This window comes from Aquila chrysaetos, chromosome 3 (genome assembly GCF_900496995.4).
Source record: "Aquila chrysaetos chrysaetos chromosome 3, bAquChr1.4, whole genome shotgun sequence".
NCBI classification, from domain to species: Eukaryota; Metazoa; Chordata; class Aves; order Accipitriformes; family Accipitridae; genus Aquila; species Aquila chrysaetos.
Genome location: NC_044006.1, coordinates 1,436,745 through 1,463,712, shown reverse-complemented (window position 1 = coordinate 1,463,712; position 26,968 = coordinate 1,436,745). Strand labels below are relative to the sequence as shown.

General features: G+C 48.8%; 1 protein-coding gene across 4 annotated transcripts; it reads left to right on the top strand.

Moving 5' to 3' along the window:
• The first annotated feature begins 70 nt into the window (after nt 1-70).
• On the top strand, nt 71-18,436 carry LOC115339145 (sodium-dependent lysophosphatidylcholine symporter 1-B-like). Of its 4 annotated transcripts, none has more exons than XM_041122756.1 (14): nt 71-8,443; nt 10,835-10,954; nt 11,278-11,402; nt 12,078-12,210; nt 12,643-12,721; nt 13,140-13,297; nt 13,419-13,896; nt 14,068-14,387; nt 14,551-14,634; nt 15,589-15,701; nt 16,172-16,315; nt 16,596-16,772; nt 17,008-17,055; nt 18,310-18,436. In XM_041122756.1, exons 1-13 carry the CDS (start codon nt 8,345-8,347, stop codon nt 17,036-17,038), a joined length of 2,061 nt encoding a protein of 686 aa, XP_040978690.1. In that variant the 5' UTR covers nt 71-8,344; the 3' UTR covers nt 17,039-17,055; nt 18,310-18,436. The 4 variants fall into 4 exon arrangements, with proteins under 4 accessions (XP_040978690.1, XP_040978692.1, XP_040978691.1 ...); XM_041122758.1 differs by lacking the exon at nt 18,310-18,436 and having other exon boundaries at nt 13,419-13,509; nt 14,068-14,189; nt 14,304-14,387; nt 17,008-17,130; XM_041122757.1 differs by lacking the exon at nt 18,310-18,436 and having other exon boundaries at nt 14,068-14,189; nt 14,304-14,387; nt 17,008-17,130.
• Nucleotides 18,437-26,968: the final 8,532 nt, after the last annotated feature.

The window sequence follows — 26,968 nt, the reverse complement described above, 5'->3', positions numbered from 1 at the left end:
GCTGCAAAGTACTCCCTTTGTTTTCACACATTAAATACAAACTATACGAGAATGGGTGATCTGATTGTCAGGATAATGGTTACGCTGTGGGGGAAGTCTTTGTGAAACAGTTGCTCAGTGTGGGGAAAACTGATGTGTGTGTGCAGGTGCAAGGTTTAACACTCTTCTTGGGCTTTTCTGGAGAGAAAGTCCTGACTTCCCTTCCCTCAGCAGAACTCTTAGGGGCATTCACTGCAGTGCCCACCTGCTCTGCCTGCACTTTCTGCAGCAGTCCAGACTGACTGCAGTTCTAATTTGCTGTATTGCATTTCACTGAGAAACCCTGCTGCTGACTTTTTCTTTCCAAGAAGGCACAAAGCTGAATCAGCTTGAAGTGACTGAAAGGGCAAACAGAGTCTGTCTTACTGGAAAGCAAGTTTTATTTTAAGAGGTGAATTATTGAGAGGATGGAAGCAGCTCAGGTGGAAAAACTCAAGGCTGTAGTACCCTTTGATTTATTTCCTCTCCTCTGCTGAGGACTAACGTAACTGAACACCTGGAATTCTCCAGCTTTGGTCTGTTCTGCTGTTAATGTTTTGGGCTCAGGTCTCCATATTTTTCTTTCCTTTGAACAGAATCCTGCAGGTGAATTTGTTATGCCTAGACATGAGGGACTGGTACCTCTGGTGTAGCGTCACACGTAGGAGTTGCCATATAGCGTTGTGCCACGGCACTTTGCACCGACCCGCAGCATGCTTGCTATCCTAAGCCCTGGGCTTCGGCGCAGAACTCGGAGCTGTGCTGAACAGTGGGCCTCCAGACATCGGCTAACTGGGAGCTGCCCTGCGCCCAGCGGTATCCCTTTGAGAGAGGCTGGATTGCTGCCGTGCGAAGGGTTGGAGTGCGCCATCCGCTTCCTGCCTTAGTCACACTGGAGCCCTGCGGCTGCTGCTGTGCTGTAAGTCCACCCCCCTCATCACTCTAAGCTTCCAGGTCCTCACCTTGGTGCGAGCAGAGAACAAGCTGTAGGGAAGTGCAGGCTGGGGGAGGGCCAGCAGGTTGGACAGGTTCAGCATGAGAAACTCGCTTGGCTGGCTGTATTAATACAAAACTGTGGGAGTAGATACCAGACCTTAGCAAGGGCATTTTTACAGCAGTTTCTCAACCGAGAGCTGAACTAACTTACATTTTTCATTACTAAATGGATATATAATGTGCGTAACAACAAATTTGTAAATTATTGTGAAAATTACCATTAAAAGGCCGCAAAATAGGAAAACAGCGTTTGACCCTTTCTAATAGTGGCTACCATCTGTTCTCATATTTTGGATGATGTGCACGCGGATGTCTACTCTTACTGCTTTGGGTTGCTCTGCAAGCAGGCTTCCCAGTGCTGAGCTGTCTTCAGCTAAATGAGATTAAAAATCTCAGCAGCATTTTTAAAGATCTTTTCTGACAGGTGAACTTGGGGTTTGCCTGCCTGCATCACTTGATGTTGCATATTATGACCACTTAGTAATCTCTGTGAAACAGTACAGAGAGAATTCAGAAAGGGAATTTCCCTCAGAGCTAAATACAGCCACAACTGCCTTGTGCAAAGTCACTCATTTTAATTGCTCATCGGAGGATGTTCTTGTATCGTGATCTTCTCCACACGTGCCATTTTGGGGACCTGGGACAACACCTTCCAGAGTGCTGGCCAGGATGCGCCCCTAGAGCCAGAAAGAAAGTTTATCTAACAGAAAGAGTATAAATTATTTGTCTCCTGCTTCTGTCTTCATTAGCCGGTGGCGTCAGAGGACTGAGGTGGTGACTAGCTGGTGTCCGTGGTCTTTGGCTGGATGAGCTGGACACATTGGTGCCCCCAAATTAAATGAGGGTTGGCAGCTAGACAGCAGCTCATCTAGCTGCTGACCTCAAGGATTTTGTCGCGCAGATTCTGCTCGCCGATGGGAAGTTTCATATCCAGGTTTCCTCCCAGCTGTCTCCTTGCCAGTGGCATGGAAAGGTGATAAATTCAGTGGGGCACTGGGCTCAGAGACGCTTCTGTGCTAGGAAAAGCGAATTTTCCCCCTGAGCCGGAGGGTGGCAGTGCTGCAGAGAAGCCGCTCTCCACCCTGAAGACTCCTGCTGAGAAATTCTGCCAGCTCCCGCTGTGTGCAGGAGCTGCACCTTGTGCTGCTGTGTGTCTGTGAGCCCTTCTGGGACACCGCTGCCGACTCCTCCTTCCTCTGGTTCTTTTCTTGGTTTTTGTTTTTGTAAGTAATGAGCAGTCCTTATCTCCTGGTGAGCAGGATCAGCTCTGCCCTGCCGCCAGGCTATCTGAAGTGTGCCGGAGTGGAGCACTGAAGTGGTATCCAAGATAGGCGTGTCTTCTTCCAAAGTTGACAAAAGAGCCTGTAGGACAAACTGGAAGCACCGTACATGCAATCTCCTGTATGAAACTGTCATCTTCTGGGAGCTGGTGGAACATTTCACTATAAAATAAGCTATAAAGCAAAAATGACAGCCAAGCTAATTAACGGGGAAGGGATTAAAAAAAACCAGGAAAAAGGTGGGTGGTGGAAGGAGACACCTTGATTTTGTAATGAAAAATCCTTGTCACTTGTGCAGCTTCCTTGTCACTTTTGCAGCTCTTCGGTGTTTGCCATGCCCCTGCAGGAAGGTAAATGCTCGTTTCTGACACTCCTATAGTTTGTGATGGTTGTTAGCAAGCTTATTGGACTTTCTCTCTAATAAAATCTCCTTCCTTTATCATTCCATTTCTTTGTTCTAACAGAGTCATAGGCTGAGATTGGAATTTTCTAAAACTGACATTTACGCCTGTGGAAAAAGTGTCTTTTTCTCCTTTGCCCGAAGAAGTGTTTCACTTTGAAATTTTCCTTTTTTTTCTCTGATCATTCCCTTCACAGGGGAGTCTTGCCTGTCTTCCTGGTCTTTCACACACTGGTGCTAAGGCAGTGCTCCACATCTCATGTGAAAACTTGCTTCTTTTCAATTTCTGTATGATAAGGTACAGCCCAGCTTTACAGCTGTGCTGTCCTATCTGGGGCTGATGTCTTTCACTGTATCAGCGTGTTTTTCTCCGAGTGCTGTAGTTTAACGGTTTTCTCTTCCTCAGATAGGTAATTGTGGGACTTCCTTGGATTTTTTTTCCTTTGTATGCAGTTCATTGTTTCCTCTTCTTCCTTTTCACATGTCCTCGTTGCTAAGATTTAGTTCCTGTGTTTTCTGATAGCGTTTTGCACCATTTCCTGGGAATTTTACCTCCCCTCTGTAATGCTGCTTTTGCCATGGGATGTTTCCTGGTCCATGTTTCTTGCATGGTCAGTGGTCTGCTTGCCTCAGGAGGTTCTGCTATCCCAGTGCCTTTGGTCAAGTAGTTTTTCAGTGATCCTGGTGCAGGAACATCCATTTCTAGGTGTAGCTGTACCTTCAGCTGCCTATTCAAGTAAAACAATGTTAACAGCACAAAGCAGCTAGTTGGTTGTCTTGTTTTGGCACAAAACTCAGGTAGCTCAGCTAGCAGATAAGTGGAAGCAGCAACAAGAGATAGGGAGCAAGAAATCTCAGTGGGCACACCTGCAGCTACAAGAGGATGACTGTAAATTTTGGCCTAATTTTTTTTTTTTCTTGTTGCCTTTGCTTATAATCAGTTATATTTAATTTAGTCTTTGCTCCTTATTGCTGGACAGCACTAATTCTTTCCAGAAGGAGAAAGTGACCTTCATGCCATGGCTTCTTCTTGGGTGGGTCTTCAGCTCTCTGGTGTCTTTATTTAGAGGAATGATTAAAAGGATGTCAGTGTGCTCCTGGGATGCTCCTCGGAAGTTCAGTCAGAAGGGTTTTCTTTTGAAAGCAGCACTGCTTTACAGATCCTTTGTTATCAAGAAAAAGGACCTTGAGTTGATGTTTCTTCTGACTCTGTAGCTACAGCAGAAAACTGGCTTGGGGGATTGTTGTCATAGTCACGTAGAACAAGATGCTTATGGGATTCTTCAAAGCCCACCACCATGAGGGGAGGACCTGTGATACCTGCGTTAATCCTTGGGCAGGAGCTGGCGTCTGTTCAGGAGTTTGCTGTTCTAGGTAAGCCTGTGTGAAGAATTGCTACGTTGTGAAAGCAAGAGTGCACTACCCCCTTACCGCTTCTAAATGGTCTTGTTTCTGTTGGTGAACCAGAATGTTTATAGATGGAGACTGATAATTTTAAATGACAGATTTAATTAAGCAACAAAGTTGTTTTTCTTATCAGGTTGTAGGTTTCCATTGCCACTTGTATGATAAACAACTGCCATCATCCAAGGAAGTGTGTCCAACAGTCACTTGAGGCAGAGCTGGGAAGCCGGAGCCTGCGGTTCTCGGCCATGCCTGCTGCCAGGTGTGCTTTTCTGGTGACCCAGCCGCATCCCCGATGAAAGAAAAGCCTTTCAGCTCCTCTTGCGCTTGGAGACTCAGACCAGACTTCTCCGAGCTGCGTGCTTCTGTACCTGTCCTTCAGGCACAGCAGCAATGAACGTATGCATCAGTGCTCTGCCTGGTGCGAAGGGAATTAGCCATTGCCTGCACACTGGCTTGCTGAATCGTGCAGAGCTGGGTCTCCTCACCTGCAGTCCTTGTTAATGAGGTGTGATCACCCTGCCAGCTTTCGTGGTGTGTTTTAGGCAGGTTTACTTCAGGAAGGAAAAGAGCCTAAAGCTACTTGATGAGAGTTCAGCTGCAAGTCTCCTTCTTGCTCTGGTAAATAATGCACATGCTGTACCACGTGGCATAAACATACACAGCAGGCACGATGGCGGTGAGTGGCTCTGGGAGCTGGTGGAGTGTGTGTCACTGCAGACTGCTTGGGGACTTTCGTATGTTGGCTGCTGCCAAAGTGCTAAGTGGGCTCCTACAGCAACACTGATGGAACAAGTAAGCAAACGCACACTGTCTAAACCAAAACTGTAGCAGCTTATTGCAGCTGCTGGCCAGGTGATTGGGCTGGCTGTCAGCAAGGATCCTGCGGAGTTCAACAGAAACAGGAAGATAAATCCTTTCTAGTTACCTGTTAGCAAAAGTTTTTCCAAACAAGTCCCACGTTTCCCAATTACACACTTCTACAGAGAGTAGTATAATAGTAATTATGCAACAGGCCCACATCTTTGGCAGTTGAACAGCTCCTGTGTCAAGCACCTCTCGATTTACTAATTTATCATTTTCTGACTTATTTACTACATTCCTAAATGCTTATCTTATTTGCTGTTCTGTCTTGTCTGCACTAAGCCTGTCTGTCCCAGCGCTGGGAGTTCCTGAATAGATTCCAGATGTTCTTATTTACTCAGGTACATTTCATGACTCTTCATTAAATTAACTCTTTATTGGCTTACAGGGCCTACAGTAGCAACAGCCCTTCCTCTCTTTTCTCATCCATCTTGGTGGCTGTTGAAGTCACGACTCCTGTTCCACCAAGAGAAGGCAGCTGTGCTAAGGGGAACGTGAGAGCCGCTGGCTGTGCTTAGAGCAGTCAAGGAGGGGTAAACCTTCAGAGGACTTGCTAGTGGAACGTATCCAAATGCTGCCACTTGCTTCTGTGCCAAAAAATTCCCATTTGCTGGCTTTAGACAACTTTTTTTTTTTTTTTTTTTTTTTTTTTTCCATGGGGCTCCCTTGCCTGAGCCCCCGTCTCTAGGTCATAGTACCCTGAGAAAAGCTGTTCAGCTAGCATGGCTTGGATTGGAGTTGTTTGTATCATGCATTCCTGGGCCCTGGGCTGCCTTGAGAGATAAGATCTCATGCTTCTGCAGTGGAGAAGGGGGTTCTGGGGAGGGGACCTTTCCTTTGCAGTCAGTCAACTCCAACATGACCTTGTTTCTTAAACTGCAGAGCTTTGGCTTCTCTGAGCCTTTTGCTGAGTATTTGCGCAACAGAAAAATGGCTGTAGCTGGAGTGTTGCTGAGTGCTTTCCCTATTCTTTCAAAACCTATTTCTAAGCAATTGATAGCAAAAGATCAGTGTAGTGATGGAAGAGGCATTGTCCTTTTGCTCCAGACCCTTGGTGTGCGCAGTGTACGGTGAGCTGGTTTGGTTGGATTTCAGGCCTTCGCACACGGCATTATTAGAAAGCTCATTGCTTGCAGCAAGTAGCCCAGTGTATAGCAGTGATTAACACTGAGATTGGTGCTTTTCATTGAAATCTGCCTTTCCAGCACAAAGCTGAACCCCGCTCTCATGCAGAGGAGGGCTGAGAGCTCCCCATGCCGCACTAGCAATCGTGCCGTCCTGTCTAGAGCCAACGGGTGATGCTGTCTTCTGTAAGGCACTGAGCAACATGACAAAAGGCTTTGGGAGGATCTGAGCAGAGCAGAAATAAAGCTTTCCTGTGTTGAAGATAATTGTGCACTGAACTAGCCAGGGAGCGAGAGCTACACAGCTACTCTGGGAGGTAACTGTTGGTCATCTATTGGCTTTCTAGTCTGTGAGCAGAAAATGCAGCTATTTGTACCTGGAGAGTAAATGAGTACCAAAGAGCCAGAGGATTAAGTGCTGAGTACAATTTCCAAAGGTATCTTGTGTCTGTGCAAACGTAATTGTGTGTGATGAGTGGGTACAAAATGGCCTAGAAAAAAAATAAAAATCAGTTTTTTATATTTCCTTTTGAGTTTCCCCTTTCCTCTTGGGTGGGGAGAGATGTATTTTGCTTTCTTATAGAGATGTATGCTTAGATATACTGGTGGGAGACAGGGATTTGGCTCCCACTGCACTGGCTGTGGTCCAGCATGAGTGATATTTGTTATCTGGGATGTCAGTAAAATAGCAGTGAAGAGAGATGCCGCTGACTCAGTTGTACTGTGGCTTATTAACCAAGTTCTGACTCAGCCTGCAAAATTCAGGGGTTTTTTTAGATTAACCCCCACTGGACAAGGCAAGGCTGAGCTGAAGATGACACATTTTTCTAACAGTGTTGTGATGAACCTTGCAGAATGAATGCCTGTGTTCTCCTTGGGTATGGGTGGTGGTACAGAGACACTAACATGGATTTAACACACCCAGCGGCTCCTGGCAACCTGGGAGGAGAGCAGGGAGAAGGTTTTGCCTGTGGTGTTCTGCCCCAGCTGCTGCATATGAGTTCGGTTTCGGAGACTGAGTTTGATCTAGCTAGAGAAGCCTGTTTTTAAAAAGCTGCCTGATGGGACTAGATGTGCCAAGCAGATGATTAGCGGGCAGAGTGGCAGTGTGATCCCTTTCCTGCCAGCCTTTTGCTGTGTGCCTTCTGTCCTCTGAAGCCAATTTCTCCCTCTGCCTTTGCTTTGCCAAGTGCTTGTAATGGTGACGGGCTGCGTGCTGTGAGCACCGCTGCCTTGGGAACTCAGCTGCTCCCACACAGCCAGCGCTGAGTAACTGGGCTCCTACCGCTCTTAATGTGGGAGTAATTTTTGGTTTGTGATACCGAGACTGCTCGGCTCTATGGGCTGTGAAGGGTCTGTGAAAGGGGACTAAGAAAAGCATGTTTCTTGTCACCACACTAAAACATACTGTGTGGGGTCTGCATTGCCATGGAAGATCTCTCAGGAGCTCATAGACTGAAAGAGGTTTATAATTGCAGATCTCACTTAATAGAGAAAGGAAAATGTATCCCACGCCTCCTACTCTCACTGACATTGTCCTGGGCTAGGGCTGTGCCAACACCTTGCACTCATTAAGGAGAGGGCAAAGCAAAGGGGCAGGGGGTTTCCACAGCCCTGAAAAAGGAGCCGAAGCTGGGCTCCTGGTCTTCCTGGGCTGCCTTGGGAGAGAGGGGCTTTGCCAGGGAGTGACCCGGGGCAAGAACCTGCCTGTCCTGCTGCCTGCTCCCTGGCTGCTCCAGCCACTTTGGTTGTCCGCTCCGGGTTTCGCACGCTGGTTCTTTGCAGCTGTTGGTTGCTGGTGGCGAGGCAGGAGTCCTGGGGTGGCTCAAGAGTGTTCCTGGGGTGGTCTGGAGCTCAGGCAAAGGACTTCTCCACACCCCTAAAATCTCAGTGTGGCAGCAGCCCTGGGATGGGGAGGAAGCGCTGGACCCAACTTCACCTTTGAAGAGCATCAGATTTGTCCGCTGGACTGCAGAGACCCTGGAAGCTACTGCCCCAAGTACTTGCTGCACTGTGAGCCCTGCCAGCTTTCCTGCCTCCGTGGGCAGGGTCTGGCCACGCTCCTCCTACAGGGCCGGTCATTTCCCCTCCATCAGCTCCCTGTGGGTCCCCACAGATGTTGTATTTTCACTTGTCAAATCTCCACCTAGCTCTGATCTGCGCCTGCGGTGTGTTCTTTGACGTACAAGGCAACTTCTTCCTCACCCTGGGTAAGGAAGCTTCTGTTTCCCCACCACGTGCCGCTGAAGGACACGGTCATGTCTGCAGTCATGCTTCCAAGCGGTAACGAAGATGCTGAGCTGCACAGGCTAACCCAAGAAGGAGCTCTCCCACAGAGGAGAGTAGTCTGCAGAAAGGTAAGACCAGTATCCCAGGGTGGTTTTTTTTTCTCACATGCAGAAATGCATTTCACATGTGCACGCTAACCCTCACAAGTGCGCACACCCACACAGAGCCTACCCGGATCGAGCAGCCGCAGGCTGTGGGGGTGTTTCGAAGTGTTTATGACTCAAGCTCGAGAACACATTGTTAAAGCAAGGCTCTGCATTTTGTTGTTGTTGCTGACTTTCAAGTGAAGTAGGCAGAGACGTGCAGAGTGCTGTCCTACCTGCTGAGAGCATAAAGGGAACAAAAGCTGCCACAAAACCTTACAGCCAAGAGAAATGCCTTTGTAATTTTAGAAACAGAACTGCTGTGGAAACAAGATGTTGTATCAGAAAGTGCTCCTCAGCGGTGGTACAAGCCTAATGCTTCAGCCATCCCTGCGGGACAAGGTTGGTCTGCAATTTGAAATACAAGGGACCTGACTCTCACTGTGTGCTGTAAAAGGCAGAAAGTAAGCTGGGACCAGAAGCTGAGAGGCACGAGCAGGCTGCTGTGGTTACCTGGCACGGGGAAAGCGGGCACTCTGCTCCCCTGGGTGTGCAGGAAGAGGCTGAGCCCTCCAGCCTGGCGGGCACAGCAGCGTCAGTGGTTTTTCCGTGGCGTGGGCTGTGGAGGAGTTACTGCTAATCGCTGCGTGAAGGAAACGCGCTCAGTGCCTTCTGGAATGCTGCTTTTTGGGACTGTGCCTGTGTTTTCGGAAGCTGCTCCCTAGTACCGTTACAAGGAAGGTCTGTCATCCCTCAAGGGTGACTGTCAACTCGACTGATGTTAGCGGCACAGCAAGCCATCTCCAGCCCAAACAGGCGGGGGAACCACCAGGTTGCCGCCTCATCCCACAAGAGATGAAGGCAAGTGGGAGTTTGAAGCAATCCCCAACTCGATTCCCTGTTACCCAGCTGTCGATGTGACCCTGCAGTCTGTCCTGAGCTCAGCCCACCCTCTTGCACAGCTGTCTCCATGCCAAGTGTTCATCCCTCCTCACTCCCTGCTCTTCTGCAGAGCTCTTCCTGGAGGAGCTCGCAGCCTTTTATAGCCATGTCTGGACCAGGCATGTTGCCTGGGATGGCCGTCTGCCCCGTGCGAGCAGGGGAGCCTTCTGCATCTTTCCAGAAAGGGCTGTGTATTTTTTGGTTGCAGGACAGCAACCCACCTGCTGCACTCCGAGCTGCGCTGGAGCTGCTCAGTGATCGGGCAAGCCAAAACGTGGTGTAGACCAGGAACCCAAGATGCTGACAAGCGTGTTAGCCCCAAGCAAGCTGCCCCATCCAAGGCAGCCTGTGCTGAGATGGGAGGTCAGCCCCAGTCTCCAGGCATCTGCTTTCTATGTGGTCTCACCCTGTATTCTGCAGTATACTCTTGGTCTTGTGTGATGTAGAGGTGTATCATGCTAGACAGCAAGTTCATTTCGGGGCTGTGAGGAAGTCAGTGCTGTAGGTTGCCCCTGGAAACTTGCCAGATACTTGAGGGTTGGTACAGCTAACCACATCCAAATAAAATAGAGGCTTTGCCATCAGCCCTTTTCCTGTGCGCTGAAACGCTCCTTGTGCTTCCCCTGTTGATCTATAGAAATCCCCTGGGTTCTGGCCTTTGCAGTCTCTCTTCTCGGACTGCCTGCGTTACAGTCAATTTAAGCCTGATGCAGTTTGTACTTTTTAATATTAAAGACCTTGAACCACTGAATTGTGGCTCAATAGAACAGGAAAGGACAATGTTAGACCAGCTCAGCCGATAGCTCTGTCTCTGGCATTAGATACACATCTCATTTACGTTAGCAGCCTGTGATCTCATGCAAACATGCCTCCGAGGAGAATCAAGGTGAAATGCCAGGGATGTGGCCCTGGTGACAAGACAAGCTCAAGACAAGCAAATGAGACAGATGCCTGCTGATCAGCTCTTGCCTTGGGGCCTTGGCTGGTCAAGGAGGGGATGAGGGCTGGAGCGAGGAGACAGACTGTCGGCATGCCCAACCCCTCGAAGCTGCTGTGCAAGAGACCCTGAAGACATGAAGAATATGAAACGCCACTGAGCAGGACCTCGGGAGCCAGGCTGCTGCCCAAGGGCAGGTGGTGTGTAGGAAGCACTGCGCCCTGACCCACCAAGATTACCAGCAGATGGGGAAGCACCCTACAGCACCCCAATTGCCATGACCACCTTGCTTGTGGGTATCAGGTGGAGTGATGTCCAGCCAAAGGACAGGTATGTGCGTCAAGGGTGGGTGTGGGGGGGGGCTATGACATGACTCAAGGTTTAAATGGGCCTCGGAGAACCCAGCGGATGGGATAAGCAGTGGCTGGAGGTTAGCTGTCAGCCAGAGGTGCCTATCATTTCTCAGGCGGGTTTGTTCCCTGGTGTCTCGGCTGCAGGAGAAGCCAGGACTGCCACTCTGCAGAAAGGTTTGCTATGCTGTTGGGGGCATTCCCTACCAGATGACAGGCAACGCCCTTGGGTTTTTCCTCCAAATCTTCCTATTGGATGTTGTGCAGGTGAGTGGCCACATGAGATGGGGTTATCTGCAAATGGGCTTAGCATAAGGTCAGCAGACTGGGGCGAGGGTAGAGTTTGGTGGGTAGCCAAAGCCCTTGGAAATGCTCATCAGAATTAGGCATTCAAACTGGATCAAAATTTCATGATGTAAGCATTGGTGGTGGGCGTGCAGGAGATGTTTCCGGGCCATTTCAATGCTCGGAGTGGTCTCCAGGGGATGCAGATGAAATGTTGGCTAGAGCGAGCTGCATCGTGCTGACTGCTCGCAGCTTTTCGCCAGGACTTCTTTCCCTTTCGAGCTGTGGTTTCCATTTCCCCCCAGCTGGAGCCATTCCATGTCTCTTTGATCATTTTCCTTGGAAGAGCCTGGGATGCAGTTACTGACCCTGCTGTTGGCTTCCTGGTCAGCAAGAGCCCAAGGAGAAAATATGGCAAGCTGGTCCCATGGTGAGTGTCTGGGCTGGAGCCTCAGGAGGGTCTTTGGACTCAAATTCCTTCAGTGCTAGCACAAGGAGACAGCTGGGATGTCTCACTGGGAGTTTAATGTGATTGTGGCTTACGGAGAATTACAAAACTTTAACATCACAAGGACACTAAAGATAACATAACTTGCAGTGGGGTCCATATGTCATTGCAATGAAAAAGGAGGAATGTACTGCAAACTGGAATGCTTGCTGTTTCTCTGGGGCCTCAAGTTTTCGAGGCTGTGGGGTTTGGTGCTCTGAGAGTCCTGTGTGGTGGCACGTACAGAGTTTGGTAGTCAGCTGTGCCACGAGCTCTCCACCAGGCTCTAACCACGGGCAGATCTTGCATGTAAGAGGGGTACCGCTGCCCCCAAGGTTCTGCTGCAGGGCAAGGACTTGAAGTAATTAAGAGAATAAGAAATGTTGGACAACTTAGACATTAGTTTTTCTCTCAGTGTTTGTGTTTAGCCCCTCCAGCCTGACTGATGGACACTCAGCGGAGCAAAGCTGCTTCCTCGCACAGATCGTGATCTTGCAGTAGCTGGGCTGTGGTCTGGAAGCTAGGGAAGGGGTTGTGCTACATAGCTCAGCTTGTGCAATGAGAAGTGTGACCACCTTATCTGAGGGTCGCATCTGATCAGCTCTTCTTCCTCCCCAGGATCGCATGCTCCATGCCATTTGGGGTGCTCTGCTACTGCATGATGTGGTCCACTCTCTCAGATGCCACCCCCACCTCCCTGAAATTCCTGTGGTACCTGTTGATGTACAGCTTCTTCCAGACTTGCATGACTGTAAGGAACATGGTGCTGCGTGGGGCTGACTGTCTTACACACCATCCTATATGGCAAGGGACAGGGGCACGGTCAGCTGGGGAGTCCCAGCCTCTCCAGGAAGGGACCTGGAGCAGAGTCCAGGAGAGCTCTAGCTGAGGAGCAGTGAGGGATGGCGGGATGCGCAGACCATCCCTGCAGGGATGGTGAGATGGAGCGGTGCATTTTAACGCTGGGGATTTGGCTGGGCTGCCTGTATATGGTGATGCAAACTTCTCCATCACTGGTTTGTGGGAGCAGAGAAAATCACAGAAGAAGAGGGTGAAAAGCCACCTGTGTGCAGGGGTGGCACAGAAGGCAACATTATCTGCTGTGTGTAGGGACGAGGGGGGTCACGACCAGCAAATCAGGGAAGTGGCAGCTGGAGCTGTGTTTGAACTGTGCTCTTCTTAGTGCCACCACGTGCCGTACTCTTCCCTGACAATGTTCCTGGGAGGAACACAAAGAGACCGTGACTCGGCCACTGCCTACAGTAAGTGTCTGTGCCCCTACAACCCCGGTCTGCCTGCATTCCTGGGAGACCCTCCCTGGAGGAGAGGTGAATAAGTTCCTCTCTCTGGCTTTGAACAGGCTGCAGAGTGGATGGGGTAAACCAGGGATATGAAACCAGTCATCTTCTGCAAAGAATTTACCTGCAGAAACATTTCTTAGATCTGTATCATCCCTAGGGGACTCAGGACCCAGACTTACTAGTTCCAAATATTAGAGCATTTACTGCTGGAGCTAAGGGAAAAAATCAGAGCAGGTAGAAATAGCAGGTCTCTTCTTCTGGGGTAGCTCTGGATGTGGGTGCCTCCAATTCCATTGCCAAAGCTGGTTTCTTACCCTGAGGGATGTGTCCCATCAGCCAGGGAGTGGCACTGAGGTTTCTCTCCTGGTCATCCTGGCAGGAATGGGGATGGAGGTGTTCAGCACGCTTCTTGGGTCAGGAATCCAGGGGCAGATTGTGGGCAGCTACCATGCCCGCATGATGAACAGCTGTTACGTGCCGAACGAGACCCTGCCCAACGCCAGCACCTACAGCCTCACGGACTCGCTGGAGAACATTGTAAGGGCTGGCCCGTCTGCCCTGCTCCTCCCGTAAGCTCTGGGGCCGGCACCACTGGCTGTGCTGCCAGCTCTGTGTGTGGTACCCGCGTCGTCACTGTGCACTGTCTCTCATTTTCCAGCGTAGGGCCTACGTATTTGCATCCCTGGTCCTGGGATCAATCTATTGCCTGTCCTGTCTGATTCTCATCTTTGGAGTCAGGGAAGAGCCTGGTAAGGTCCATTTCGATGCAGTTTGGAGGGTTCCCAGTGGCAGCGGATGGCGAGGATGGGGTTGCAGAGGAAGGTGTGAGGCAGAGGGAGCTGGGCACCTATGTGGGGGATGGTTCTCTGGGTGCGGAGCTCAGAAACACAACACGTACTTGGATACTGAGACCCTCCTCAGTTTGTGCTGGCAGCATCCCGCTGCCGCAGAGGAGAGGGGAGATGCTCTGGAGGAAGGAAGGCTCCAGCTTGCCTGGGAGATCCTGTGGGGAGCCGTGGGCCTGGGACGGGGTCCGCAGCTCACCGCTTCACACGGAGCGGGTCTCGCCAACACGCAGCCTGCAGAGCTACGCGGGCCAGCCCGAGCGCGCAGCGCAAAGAGGCAAAATCCTGCCTGTAGCTGACACCGTGGCTGTTGTCTCTGCACCGAGGCGTCAGACTCCGACAGATCCTCACCCAGATGAGCTGCACCCCAGGCGTAGCGGCGCAATCCCCCTGCGCCTCCCACCCCATCGTGTTTGTTCTGGCAGCTCCAGTGCCAGCCCTGCTCTCTCTCTGTCTTCTCAGGGCCCCTCAGCCCCCTGGGGAAGGTTGAGCTGCCCTTTGCCAGCTGCCTGAGGATGATCGTGGGACACAAGCCCTACACCCACCTGCTGTGTGGCTTCCTCTTTGCGTCCCTGGCCTTCCAGGTGCGAGACCTGCCATGGCAGGAGGAGATCTTGGGGGATGAGATGTCCGGGCAAGTTATCCAGACAGGGAACTTGGGACCCCCAGCCAGGAACGTCTCCATGTTGCTTTCCCAGATCACACAGGGGATCTTTGCCTTCTTCTGTACTCATGCCGCAGGACTGGCCGGGAAGTTCCAGCATTTAGTGCTTATCATGTTGGTAAGTGAGCCCCGGGCAGAACTTCCTCATGGAGGGGTTGATCCCTGGGTCACCCCAGCCCTCGAGGACGAGCAGCTCAGCCTCATGGAGTCATGTGCTGCTGTTTCTGCCCGTCAGCAAGGACATCACCCAGACAGAGACTCCCCTTTGGTTCTCTCCTCAGGTCACAGCTTCCCTCTCTATTCCCTTTTGGCAGTGGTTTTTGGGGAGATTTGGAAAGAAAACAGCAGCGTCGCTGGGCCTGGCGGTGAGTTTGCCTGTGGTTGTGGCTGCGGACTGAGAAGCCCTGCGAGGGGACAGCCTTGCCCCCCAGCCACTCATGGTGTCTCAGTAGAAGAGCTGGCTGGCAGCTAAGGGTGGCCCCGAGTACAGTGTCCTCTGCACTGCGGATGACGAGGAGTTAAGCCAGTAGTTCATGGCAGCTCTGCGCTTCCTTGTGCCTGGCCACCGCTGGTATCAGTGGCCATGGCTTTGCAGAGCTTTGCAGTAAGGCGCAGGGAGGCTGAGACACCAATCCTGGGACAGTGGGGAAATGATTTTTTGCAGCATCGCTCAACCAAGGGCTTGGGCTCTGAGACTCCATGGCTGCAGATCTGGTGAGCAGCGTGCGATCAGATGCTGTACCAATGCACCAGTGTGATGTGCACGCGCAGACATCATCCTGTGGGCTCTGTCCTGCTCCAGGGTCTTGCATGCTTGATGCAAGTTCTGCCATCTAGCTCCCTAAGAGGCACGGGGAGGGAAGGAAGGGCTGTGCACCATGCTTGGCAGTGGCTGGGAAACAGCCTGCTCATCAGATGCACGTCCCTGGCTCTGCAGGTCAGCAAAGAAATCCCATTTGGCATTTTGCAGAATTAGGTGCTCAAATCCCATGGAGGATCTATCTCCAGATGCCTTCCTCACAGATGCTGGGTGCAGCCATAGTAGATCCAGCTTTCCAGTTTAACCACTCAGCTCCTTTGCCCTCCATAACTATCCCTTCTTTACCCATGAGGAAGGTTTTGCTGCCAGTGTCAGCCTGTCCAGCACCTCCACGCTGCACTGCACAGGGGACAGAAGCAGTTCTGTTTATAAAATAAATGTGTGGGAAAGGGGGCAGTGTGGCCTTTAGTTGGGCAGACGGGTGCAAGCTGCCTGTGAGCAGCAGAAAGGGTGCATATTGCATATGCTTTTCTTTTTCCTCTTCCTCTCACCACTGCAGCTGATCATCCCAGCCCTGGTAGCCATCACCCAGGTGATGCACAACTTCCTCGCCTTCGTCTTCCTGGTGATCGTGGCAGGCTGCAGCATGGCTGTGCTCTACCTTTTACCGTGGTGAGCAGAGGCACCTCCGAGCCACTTCCCAGGCAGAGAGGAGGGGAAGGCTATCGGGAAAGCACCACCCATGACGTGCCAAGGCTGCCCGTTTGCTCAATACAGCAGCTTTTGGGCTGCAGAGGGACATGTAGAGGTGGGACTGGGAAGGGACATGGATGTGATTCACGGTCCCCCCAGCAGCATCGTTCAGTCTGCGTTCGGGTTCAGCAGCAGGATCCCAGTCATTGCGCAAGGCGCTGTTTTTCTTCTCTTTTTCTGAAGCAGCTGCCGCACCCTCTCTGTAAGACGCTCTCTGCCCTGTTTGCCTAAGGCAGAGGACAGGCAAAAAACGGTCTCCAGAGTGGGGTTCTGCAAGGGGTTTCTGTCTCTCTCTGCTGCTTGGAGAGGCCTGGGAGCAGCTACAGCTGAGTTCAGCTGGCGCTGGCGTGGGTGTCAACCGATGTGGATGTGGGGCTGTCTGTCACCAGGTCCATGCTGCCAGATACGGTGGACGACTTCATGCTGAGGAACCCCAGCTGCCTCAACCTGGAGGCTCTCTTCTACTCGTTTTACGTCTTCTTCAACAAGTTTGCAGGTGGCCTTGCCGTGGGGGTATCGACGCTGAGTTTACAGTAAGCCCCAAACACTACCTCCCCTATTTTGTCAGCCCAGCACAGGCACTTTCCACTACTGTTTTCTGGAGTGTTGACAGGAGATGCTGGAATGAGTCACAGGGGTATCCAATTTTGCCTTTCCAACATCTACTGGGAGCAAGAGGAGCAGAAAAGAGTGGGAATTCCCCAAAACTGGGCCTCCGATACCAGATTCTAGAGGAGAGCGACAGAGGTGCCTACTTGCCTTTCTGTGGTGGCCCAGTGGGGCTGGGGGAAGGAAAACCATTCTCCTCTTTAGTTTTGCAGGTTACCATGCTGGAGACTGTACCTACAACCACTCCGTCATCCTCGCTCTGCAGCTTCTTATGGCCCCGGTCCCAATAAGCCTGCTGCTCATTGCCATAATCATCTTCCTCCTCCATCCCATTGATGAGGAGAGGAGGAAGCAGATGAGGATGGAGATGGAGGCAATGGGGTAAATTCAAGCTCCCTGAAGGAGCTGGGTCACCTAGCATTATTCTGGGTGGCTGCCTTGGTCCTAGCCTGACACAGAAATGTTGTACGGGGAAGGGACTGCATGTGTCCAGTCCAGCTCCCCTTGGTTGGGCTACGATCCTCTCAAGGGGTGCATTTCCCAAAGGGCTTCGGGGTATTTTGGGGGCTGCTGACTTCACATCAGATTTCATGAGTGTTCTTGTTCCTTTTATCAGACATCAGGTACAGTGCGGCAGCCGAGAATAAACCCAGGGCTGAAGTGGGTGAGTTCATCGGGCAGGACGGTGATTTGCTGTGCTGTCAGGATGTGCTGCTGTCAGGGAAAGTCATCGCTTCCTGTTGTTTTCTGTTCCCTGTCCCAAAGGCCTGTTTTGCATCCTGACCCCTTCCCTCTCCCAGCTGGCAGGCACGGGACGGGGAGGGGGTCCTGCTGCAGCCCCAGCCCTGCCACCTCACCAGAGCTGCTTTCTCCCGGGCTTGGCCTCGCCAGTCTTTTGGCAGGTCCTGACAGATCTGGGCAAGGCAGATCCATGCTCTCCTTCTGGGAGAGACTGCAGTGCCGGGGAGGAAGGGCCCCCGCCAGCCCCAGAGCAGTGCTCACACACACCGGCGTGTGGAGGTGTCACTTAACCTTGTGGGAAAGCACGCACAAAGAACACAGGGATTGTTTTTGAAAGGAAACTATTTTTGACCGGTTTTTAGGGAGAATACTGCCGAGATAGTGCATGTCTCCGTACTTAGACTGCCCTTTCACAGGGAAAGGTTTAGAATTTCATTGAACGAGGGTGAAGTTCAAGCCAGCGGTGTTTTAAAGCATGTGCAGAAACAATGACACCTGGCAGCAAGGTGGTGGAAGCCAGCTCTGCCCGTCTGCCTGGGCCTTGTTAGCTGAGTCACTTCTGGGAAACCAGGAGCTTCTCCATGCAAGAGGCCACGGGAACAGGGCTGCACTGCCTCCGGTCAGGCAGCTGGGGAGGGTTCTGGCAGCTTGTCCTGGTTTTTGCCAGCTTGGGGAGGTTACAGCAGAAGTGTCAAATGAATGTCAAGAAGAGCTGAGTCGCTTTTAAATCGTAGATCTTGCCAGAGCTGCTCGGCACCCCCACATCTCTCGTGGCAACAGTGAGGGGGCAGCGAGACGAAGAGAGGAGAAATCAGCCATCTCGTGGCTGGTTGCCCTCAGCTGTGTTCAGCCTTGTGCAGAGGCAGAGAGTGAGGCTGGTTATTTTTAGGGCTAGAGCTGTATCTGACCGTTGGTTGACCTTGCAGCTCTCCAGTCTGGTGCACACTGGCAGGATCTGAGCAAATTACTCCCCACTTGTGTGCTGAATTAATTTGAAGCCTTAAGTCTTGCGGTGCAACTTTGCGATCAATGGCGGAGATCGTGTTTTAGAGCTGCGTCAGGGGCACCTGCAGGATCGTCGCAGCAGTCCAGGTTCAGAACTATTTCTCAGATGCACAAAAGGCCTCCTTTTCTTTCCCCCTCTTTTTTCCTTTTTTTGTTGTCTTGTTTTCTGAAGTGTGAAGGATGTTCCTTGGGATTGCCTGACTAAGGCTGCGGTCAGGTGTTGGGATGCACTGCCCTCTGCCACCGCGCTGCTTTCAGCCTTGCTGCCTCTGGATTTACGAACAAGCAAGTGCCTTTGAGCGTCGAGGAAACACTCTGACTGCTGAGAATTTCAAATCCTGCCGAAAGCATGAATTATGTCCAAAGGCAGGCACCCCTTGGGACAGAGGAGTGGGCTTGATCTGGAGCTCCCAACCTGCAGCATGGGCCGTGAATGGGCCACGGGCCGCTGCAGAGCGGGACCAGACCCAGTGCAGAGCAGGGAGCTGCTGCTGGCATGCATGGTGCCTGCCAGCCCCACTGCTGCCTGGGGCGGTGCTTGTGTGTATCAAATAATGTCCTGTTTATTTTTTACAGCATTAAATCTGAATGGTCACGCTTTTCCCTCTTGGTGTTTCTTATTTTGCAAGTTCTGCCAGCAGACGATCCAGAGGGCAAAGAGCAGTTTGGGCAGAATTCACTTGTTTTTAAGCCTTTGTGCTTTCTCCAGAATTTAGAAACCAGAATCTGACCGGAACCTTTCCTGGGTCTTGACCAGGTGGACCCTGAGCAGCAAGGGGTGGTCAAACCTGGCCAAGCTCCTCACCCCTGTTGAAGTACTGGTTGTTGCAGTGACCTTACTTAATGGTAAAATCAGCAGGTTATGCCAGGGAGTTAAAAAAAAAAAACAAACCCAAAACACCCCACCCAGAGCGAGAGCCGCAGTGCCTGACTTGTGCAAGCGTGCCTGCGCCAGCATGGCAAGGGCTCTAGCATAGGCATACATTGAGCACTATTTTCCCCTTTCAGATCCTCGTTTATCGCTGGCCCTCGTAGGGAGAGCGGGCCCAGCCCTTCACCACGATAGCAATAATCAGGAGGGATGAGAGCATCCCCCTTTTCCTCCCCTGTTATTTTTCATCTTGACTCTGGGCCTCACACATCTGCCCTGCTGACAGGTGTGTTCATGGAAAGTCAAGGACCACAGGCACCATCTGTGTGTTGCAGCTTTAACATAAAAATCATGCTATGGCATCAACCAAGAAAACACATCCTTGGTATTTCAGGATTTAAAAGATGCAAGCAAGGAACAGAAGCAATTAAAACTTGCTTCATCCCATTATCTGTTATTTTAAGAGTCTCCTCCTCCTGTGTCCCATTTTAATGCACTTGCTGAGAATACTGGCTTTTTATAAGTCTCTTGGCTGTCCTTGGAACTTCTCTGTTCCCTTGTGGACACTCAAGTTCATCTCCTTGAAGTAAGGAAATAGGACGCTTTGAGGCAAAAATGCTGTGCCTGGAGGGATTCTTTTTTTTTTTTTTTTCTTTTCCCCAACCAAAAAAGAAAGTAGTTGCTGTTGTTCCCAGAATAAAGTCCTTTTGAGCGTGGAATCGTTCAAACCTGTGTGTCTTCTGCTGAAATGCGGGGCCGGTGCTGACCTCCGCCAGCACGGTGAGCAGCTTTAACACAGATCTGTAACACAGCATCTTATCTGCTCACTGGCTGCTGTCATTGCATGTGCCCAACACTCCCAATTTAGGCACAGCCTTGTTATAAGTGGTGACGACAAATTATACGCCAGCCTGTGGACAATCCAATCAAAATTTATTGAAGCAAGCGGCAAACAGGCAAAACAGCGCTGGGCGGCCAGGGAGTCTCTGCTCTACCAACAGCGCGCTCTCAACCCCTTCAGAGTCCCCTTTTATAATCCCTTGTTGCCGGGTTAAAGCCCAGAGTCCTGGTCCACGTGGCCTTGTCTAGTATCTTCTGCGACTGCGCGCCTTGTTGCTAGGAGGTCGTGGGATGAAGGTTGTGGTCTTCTTCTGTGTTTCTTGTCATCTAGAGCATGCGTACTTTAAAATACTTCAGGCATTGAAAGCTGATATATCTTGTTCACTTAGCAGGACCTTGCGGTTACAAAGTTTCCAACTACACCAGTTTGCAAAAGCTAACACTGCCTTGCAAAAGTGAACATATTGTGCAAGGCTTACAAAACTGGTTTGATTAACAAATGAAGATGAATTTATCACAATCCCCCCTTTTTGTTTTCATCATTTTGTTGGTCAAACCGGATTACGGTTTCTCGAGCTAGAGAAAGAAGGGGAGTCTCTCTTTCAACAATCTTGGCTTCATACTGCCTTCTTAATAACATTAGGTGTGTAGCTTCTAGTCGATTTTTTACTAATTCAATAATTCTATTTAATATACAAGGTCCAAAGGTTAAAATCAACATTAATACAGCTATTGGTCCCACTATGGTTGACAGCAGAGTAGTTAACCAGGGGGATTGGGTGAACCAGGACTCATACCAGTTCTGTTGGGCTTCTCTTTCCCTTTTCCGTTTTTCTAACCCTTCTTGTAATTTTGTCATGGTATCTCTAACTATTCCCGTGTGATCAGCATAGAAACAGCATTCCTCTCCTAGAGCTGCACAGAGCCCCCCTTGCTGTAGGAATAAGAGATCCATCCCTCTCCAGTTTTGTAGCACTACTTCTGATAGTGAGGTTAAAGATTTTTCTAATGCTGTTATTGATTTTTCAATGCTTTCTAAATCTTCATCTATAGCAGCCCTTAAGGAGCTAAATCCTTGTTTCTGTTGGATGAGCGAGGTGATTCCCATCCCTGCTCCTACTGCCCCAATACCTAACAGTGTGGCTATTGTTATTGCAGTTATGGGTTCTCTTTTCACTCTTTTTCGTGTGTCAATATCCCAATAGTCATAAATTACACTTTCTTGGTGATACAATATTCTCAGGATAATAGTGACTAGTATACAGTATTCGCGAGAAGCATCAAACACACTTCGAGATACACATGGAGTAAGTCCCGTTTTCGAACATATCCATTGAGCCCCTTCCTGGGAAATAATCCATTTTTTGGCAGTTTTGTTGATGCTGGTATTAATGGAACTACACAGTGTTTGCTTTGCCCTAGGTACTGTACCTATACAGGTCCCTACTCCAGTAACATGTTGCATGGTTATTCCCTCCTTCCTATTTCCCCAAGAGCATTGAGAAGGTGCCGCCTCTGAGCTCAAGTTATATGTGTCATTAATTCCAATTGCCTCATAAAAAGGTGGATTGACATCATAACAAAGCCAACAACCCTCTGTTAAGTTTGGTTTGGTATGATTTAAAGTTTGGTAGGTAGCTTGTATTATTTCCCATAGAGGATCTGACTGATTTCTTTCCCTCGGGGTTCCTTCGGTAATATTACTTCTTCCTATGGTTATATCATGGGTTGGGGGTAATATTTTAGGTTCCTTAATTACTGAATTAGGACCTACAGCCTGCGGATTTTTTTTATCTTTTCCCTCTTGATAACAATAAGTATTCCCCTGTCGCTTCCCTGTTCCCAAAATCTTACTCCCCAGGTCTTACCGATTTCCCATCCATCATGTTGGGGTTGCAATATTTGAATCATTAGGTACTTACAATTACCAAGATCAGCTAAACCTCCCTCAAATCCATAAGTAGGCTTCTTACATTTCGTGGGTCCCCTGTCAACTTTAAGATATGGGTCAGAAGTTTGGACTTTCCAACCTCCTGTTGTTATAGTTTCGCATCCCCAATAAGCACAATAATATTCCCCCGGATAGTTGCAATAACTTTTTCCTGGGTTAGAACTGGGGCACCAATAGGTGGCTTTTGCATTTCCTTCATCTGGTTTTTGTTGACATACATAATGATCTCCTATTAAGGTCTCAAATAATTTACAATTGGTAATAATAAATGTGGGTGCCCCTGCGGTAATGGTAGCATCAAGAATTTTCTGATCATCCCATCTACTAAACGTCCAGTTATATGGTTGATGAGGGTTCTCATTCCCACAGGCAGGTTTCGTTAGCATTGGTAGCAGACTTATTATCCACATACTTAGATTTAAGATTGAGAAAAGTGGTGTGGCCTTGCCCTTTCTATAAGCATTTCCACATTTTTGACATTTAATTTGGTTTTCGGTTTTATTCCCTGAGGGAGTTGAGGAACTTCGGGGCGGCCCTGAGGTCATTGGGTCTGGGAGTTGTGAGTCAAGGGGTCTCGTGTGCCATTTCTGGAGGTGGTTCATTAACCTCAATCCCCACAGCAGTATGCCTCTGCCTTCTCCTCTGCCTACTCTGTTGCTTAGAGCAGCGAGGTGTACCATCTTCTTGGCAGCAGTTGTATTCTTCAGGGGAACCTCCTTTGTCATATTTAGTCAACTTTGACTTATAGATCTCCCAACTCTTATTTTTCACCTCCCAGACTCCACACCTCACTCTGGTCACGACCCGTCTGCAGGTTACATGCACGATTTCGGCCTTCGTTGGACAGGGCTCATTTGCATGGAAACAACACTTCTCGGGGTTTATGCCTTTGGTAAAGATATCCCACCACTCTTTGGAGTCTTTTATAATTTTCCCAGTTGCTACTCCCACACGTAATGCTTGCTCAGTTAATTCCCGTTCGTAATTATAACATTCGTGGCAAATACCGCTAAGGGAATATCCATAGGAGCAATGGACCCACCACTTTTCTCTACAGAGTTTACACCTGTAACATACAAAGGGATAACATATACAGTTAGGATCGTTACAAAAGACAGTCTCACTCATCCGCTTTCCTTCAGAACGTAATCTTCAAGCTGTCAGGGTCTCTGATCGCCTCCCAGTGTGAGCTCTGAATTGGTCCTTTGATTCTGCTTGCATGAGTCCATCCTCTTTCGGCAGTCCGGACTGCAGTATCTGTAGTAAGCAAAACAAGAAACGGTCCCTCCCAACAGGGAGTTAGAGATGATTCTTTCCAAGTCTTGATCAATACCTTATCTCCAGGTGTAATTTTGTGTATTGCAATATCTAAGGGTGGCCTCTGCACTATCAGTCCCTTCTTTATTAGTTCTTGCCGTCTCTTCATGAGTTCGATGATATATTCCTGTAAGAATTTTTCTTCTACCTTTGGGTGCTCAATCGGCATTTCTAGGTCATAGGGCATCCCATATAACATTTCAAAAGGAGAGACCCCAGTGTCTGCTCTGGGTTGTGTCCTTACATTTAATAAGGCTAATGGCAAACATTTTATCCAATTCATTTTAGTTTCAATGATCAATTTAGTCAAATGTTTCTTAATTTCGCCATTCATTCTTTCCACTTTTCCTGAACTCTGTGGATGCCATGGGGTATGATATTCCCATTTAGTTCCTAAGAGATCCAAGACTTCCTTGATAACCTTGGAGGTAAAATGGGGTCCCCGATCTGAATCAATTACTGCTATGTTTCCATACCGTGGTACGATGTTTTCCAGCAGTACCTTGACTACAGTTTTTGCGGTGGCTCGGGCTACCGGAAAGGCCTCCACAAAGTGGGTCAAATGGTCCACTAGTACTAGGAGATATTTGTATCTTCCCACTTTGGGAAGTTCGGTAAAATCGATTTGTATTATTTCAAATGGTCTCTTAGCCAGTTCGCGCCCTCCTAGTACTCTTTCCCTGAGCTGATGCTTATTTACCCTTTGGCATGTTAAGCATTCCCCAACGATTTTCTTGGCTATATCATATATTCCTATACACATATACTTAGTTCCGAATTGGTCTACCAATGCCTGTACTCCCCAATGAGTTTGCCTGTGAAATTCTCTCATTATTCTCCATGCCGCCCCCTTTGGAATTACTTCTCTTCCATCAGGGAGAAACCATTTCCCGTCCTTTTCAATAACTCCCGCTTGCTTGAGTTTTTCTTTTTCTTGAGTGGTAAAACTCACAATACCATTGGCTTTTATTTGAGTCTGTGTCTGTTCCACTTCCTTTACTACTAGTAAGGCGGCTTTCTTTGCTTCTTCATCAGCTAAATTATTTCCCCTTATTTATTTATTGATACCCCTCTGATGGCCTTTCACATGTACTACTGCAATTTGTTTGGGTCCTCTTAGAGCCTTTAGAGTTTGTTTTATCAAGGCCTCAGGTACTAGGCCCTTCCCTTGAGAGTTCACTAACCCTCGTTCTTCCCAAATTTTGCCAAATGTATGAACTACCCCGAATGCATACTTGGAATCTGTAAATATCGTCCCTTGTTTATTTTTCAATAACTGCAAAGCTCTTAATACCGCATATAATTCACAAGCTTGGGCTGACCATGTCGCATCGAGGGGACCAGATTCTTTTACCTCTAGGGTGGTCCCATCTATTATCGCATACCCTGATCTTCGCTTCCCATTTACCACTCATGATGACCCATCTACAAATAATTTCAACCCGTTCGGTAGTTCCTCTTCTTCTAAATCTTCTCTAATTTTGGTTTGGTGTTCTATTAATTGCACGCAATCATGAATTAGGTTCTCGCTTGGTTCCCCATATAAGAATTGAGCTGGGTTTTGCAAGCTAGTTGTTTCAAGTTCCAACTTGGGGGAATGTATTAAAATACCCTCGTATTTCAACAGCCTGGCGTCAGTGATCCATTAGTCTGCCTTCTGCTGTAATACTCCCCGTATGTTATGAGGTGTATATACTTTCAATTCTCCCCCCAGAGTTACTTTCCCAGCTTCTTCAACTAAAAGGGCCGTGGCTACTATAGCTTGTAAGCAAGTAGGCCATCCCCTACTAACCAGATCTAATAGTTTGGAAAAACAGCCTATGGGTTTCTTTCTTCCAGCCCACTCCTGGGTTAGTATCCCAAAGGCTGTTCCTCCCTCTGAATTCACAAACAAATAAAATGGTCGTTTAATATCGGGTAAACTTAACACCGGAGCATTTACAAGGTCAGCTTTGAGGTTTTCTAGACTCTGTTCATCCTCTTGAGTCCATTTTATTAATCCTACTCCCACTAATTTCTGATACAAAAACTTCACTTTGCTGCTATAATTTTCAATCCATTGCCTACAGTACCCTAAAAGTCCTAACAATTGCCTTATCTGCCTCTTATTTGTTGGTGCCTGGAGGGATAAAATACCGTTCACTCGTTCAGGGTCTAGTTTCTTAGTTCCCTTGCTTAGCCAGTGTCCTAAGTACTTTACTTCCTCTTCAGTAAACTGCAATTTAGACTTTGAAACTTTCAATCCCTTTAGGCTTAAAAAGTTCAATAATCTAATGCTCTCATTTCTAACAGTCTCCTGATCTTCCCCAGCTAACAACAGATCATCTACATACTGCACTAAAGTCACTTCTGGGTTTAATTCAAAAGTGTCTAATACTTGTTCTAGAGCTTGCCCAAACAAATTTGGTGATTCTGTAAACCCCTGTGGGAGTACAGTCCATCTTAATTGTTGTTTCCTATGGGTCTCTGGATCTTCCCATTCAAAGGCAAAATAATCCCTACACTTCTCCTTTAGAGGGCAGGCCCAAAATGCGTCCTTTAAGTCTATTACACTATACCATTTTAATTCGGGGGAAAGTTGACTCAGTAAAGTATATGGATTGGCTACCACTGGGAATCTAGTAATAGTCCTCTTATTTACTTCTCTTAAATCCTGTACTAAACGGTAGGACCCATCCGATTTCTTTATGGGCAGAATGGGGGTATTGTGTGGTGACATGCAAGGTTCTAATAATCCTTGCTGCAACAACTTTTTGATTACTGGTTGTAGTCCATGTCTGCCTTCTTGTGACATGCGATATTGTTTGACTCTAATTGGAACTTCTGGGTTCTTAATAGTGACTTCAAAGGGAGCAATGTCTAATCGTCCTACTGACTCCGGAGTAGACCATACTTCAGGATTGATTTTAGCTTCATCCTCCGTTGTCAAAACACACAATTTTACCGCTATTTCTTGGTTCTTTATCTCTAAGTTAATTCCTAATTCAGTCATTAGATCTCTTCCTAATAAATTGTATTCTGCTTCAGGTACTAACAAAAAGGATCCTATTCCGAATTGAGATGGAGTTTCTATTTCCACTCCTTTTATTATTGGTACCTGAAATGGTTCCCCTTTCGCTCCTATTACTTGCAATTTCTCCGAGGACAGTGAGCATCCTCAGGGCACTGACTGGACAGTAGATCTTTCTGCCCCAGAGTCCACAAGGAACTCTACTTCTTGATGCTGGGGACCTAATTTTAATTTTATCAAGGGCTCTGTCTTCTTAGGGGTCCCCAGCAAATAGAGTCCCTGACCCTCCTAATCTTCTTTAAACATCTGTTCATCCTGTATACGCTTTCTACAGTTCGTCCTCAGGTGTCCTTTCCTTTGACAGTAGAAACACTCAACCTGTCTCAAATCCTTTGTGTCACCCTGGCTTCCCTGGGGTCTTTCTTTTGGCCCCGGGCACTACATCCCCCCGTACGGGGTGCTACTCCTCTCTGTCCTTCTCGGACAGCTGCCACTAAAATCCTTGCTTGCCTTTTCTGGATCTCTTCCTCCCTTCTCACATACACTTTCTGAGCTTCTCTTAACAATTCATCTAATCCTCGCTCCTGCCAATCTTCCAACTTTTCCAGTTTCTTTCTAATATCTACCCATGATTTCGCCACAAACTGAGTTTTTAACAGGGCTTGCCCTACCGGAGTGGCAGGGTCCAGCCCGGAATAGAGCTGCAGATTCTTTCTCAGTCTCTCTAACCATTCAGTGGGGGTCTCATCTTTCTTTTGGTGTTCACTAAATGCTTTGTTAATATTCTGTCCTCGGGGAACAGATTCCTTAACGCCTTGAACAATTATAGTACGCAGATCCGC

Excerpts from the sequence above, each read along its gene's own strand:
- LOC115339145 (XM_041122756.1), top strand. The coding sequence starts at position 8,345 with ATGTCTGCAGTCATGCTTCCAAGCGGTAACGAAGATGCTGAGCTGCAC. Across the intron at positions 8,444-10,834 it reads GGAGAGTAGTCTGCAGAAAG|GAGAAGCCAGGACTGCCACT; the intron begins GTAAGACCAGTA and ends TCTCGGCTGCAG. Across the intron at positions 13,298-13,418 it reads CGGACTCGCTGGAGAACATT|CGTAGGGCCTACGTATTTGC; the intron begins GTAAGGGCTGGC and ends CTCATTTTCCAG.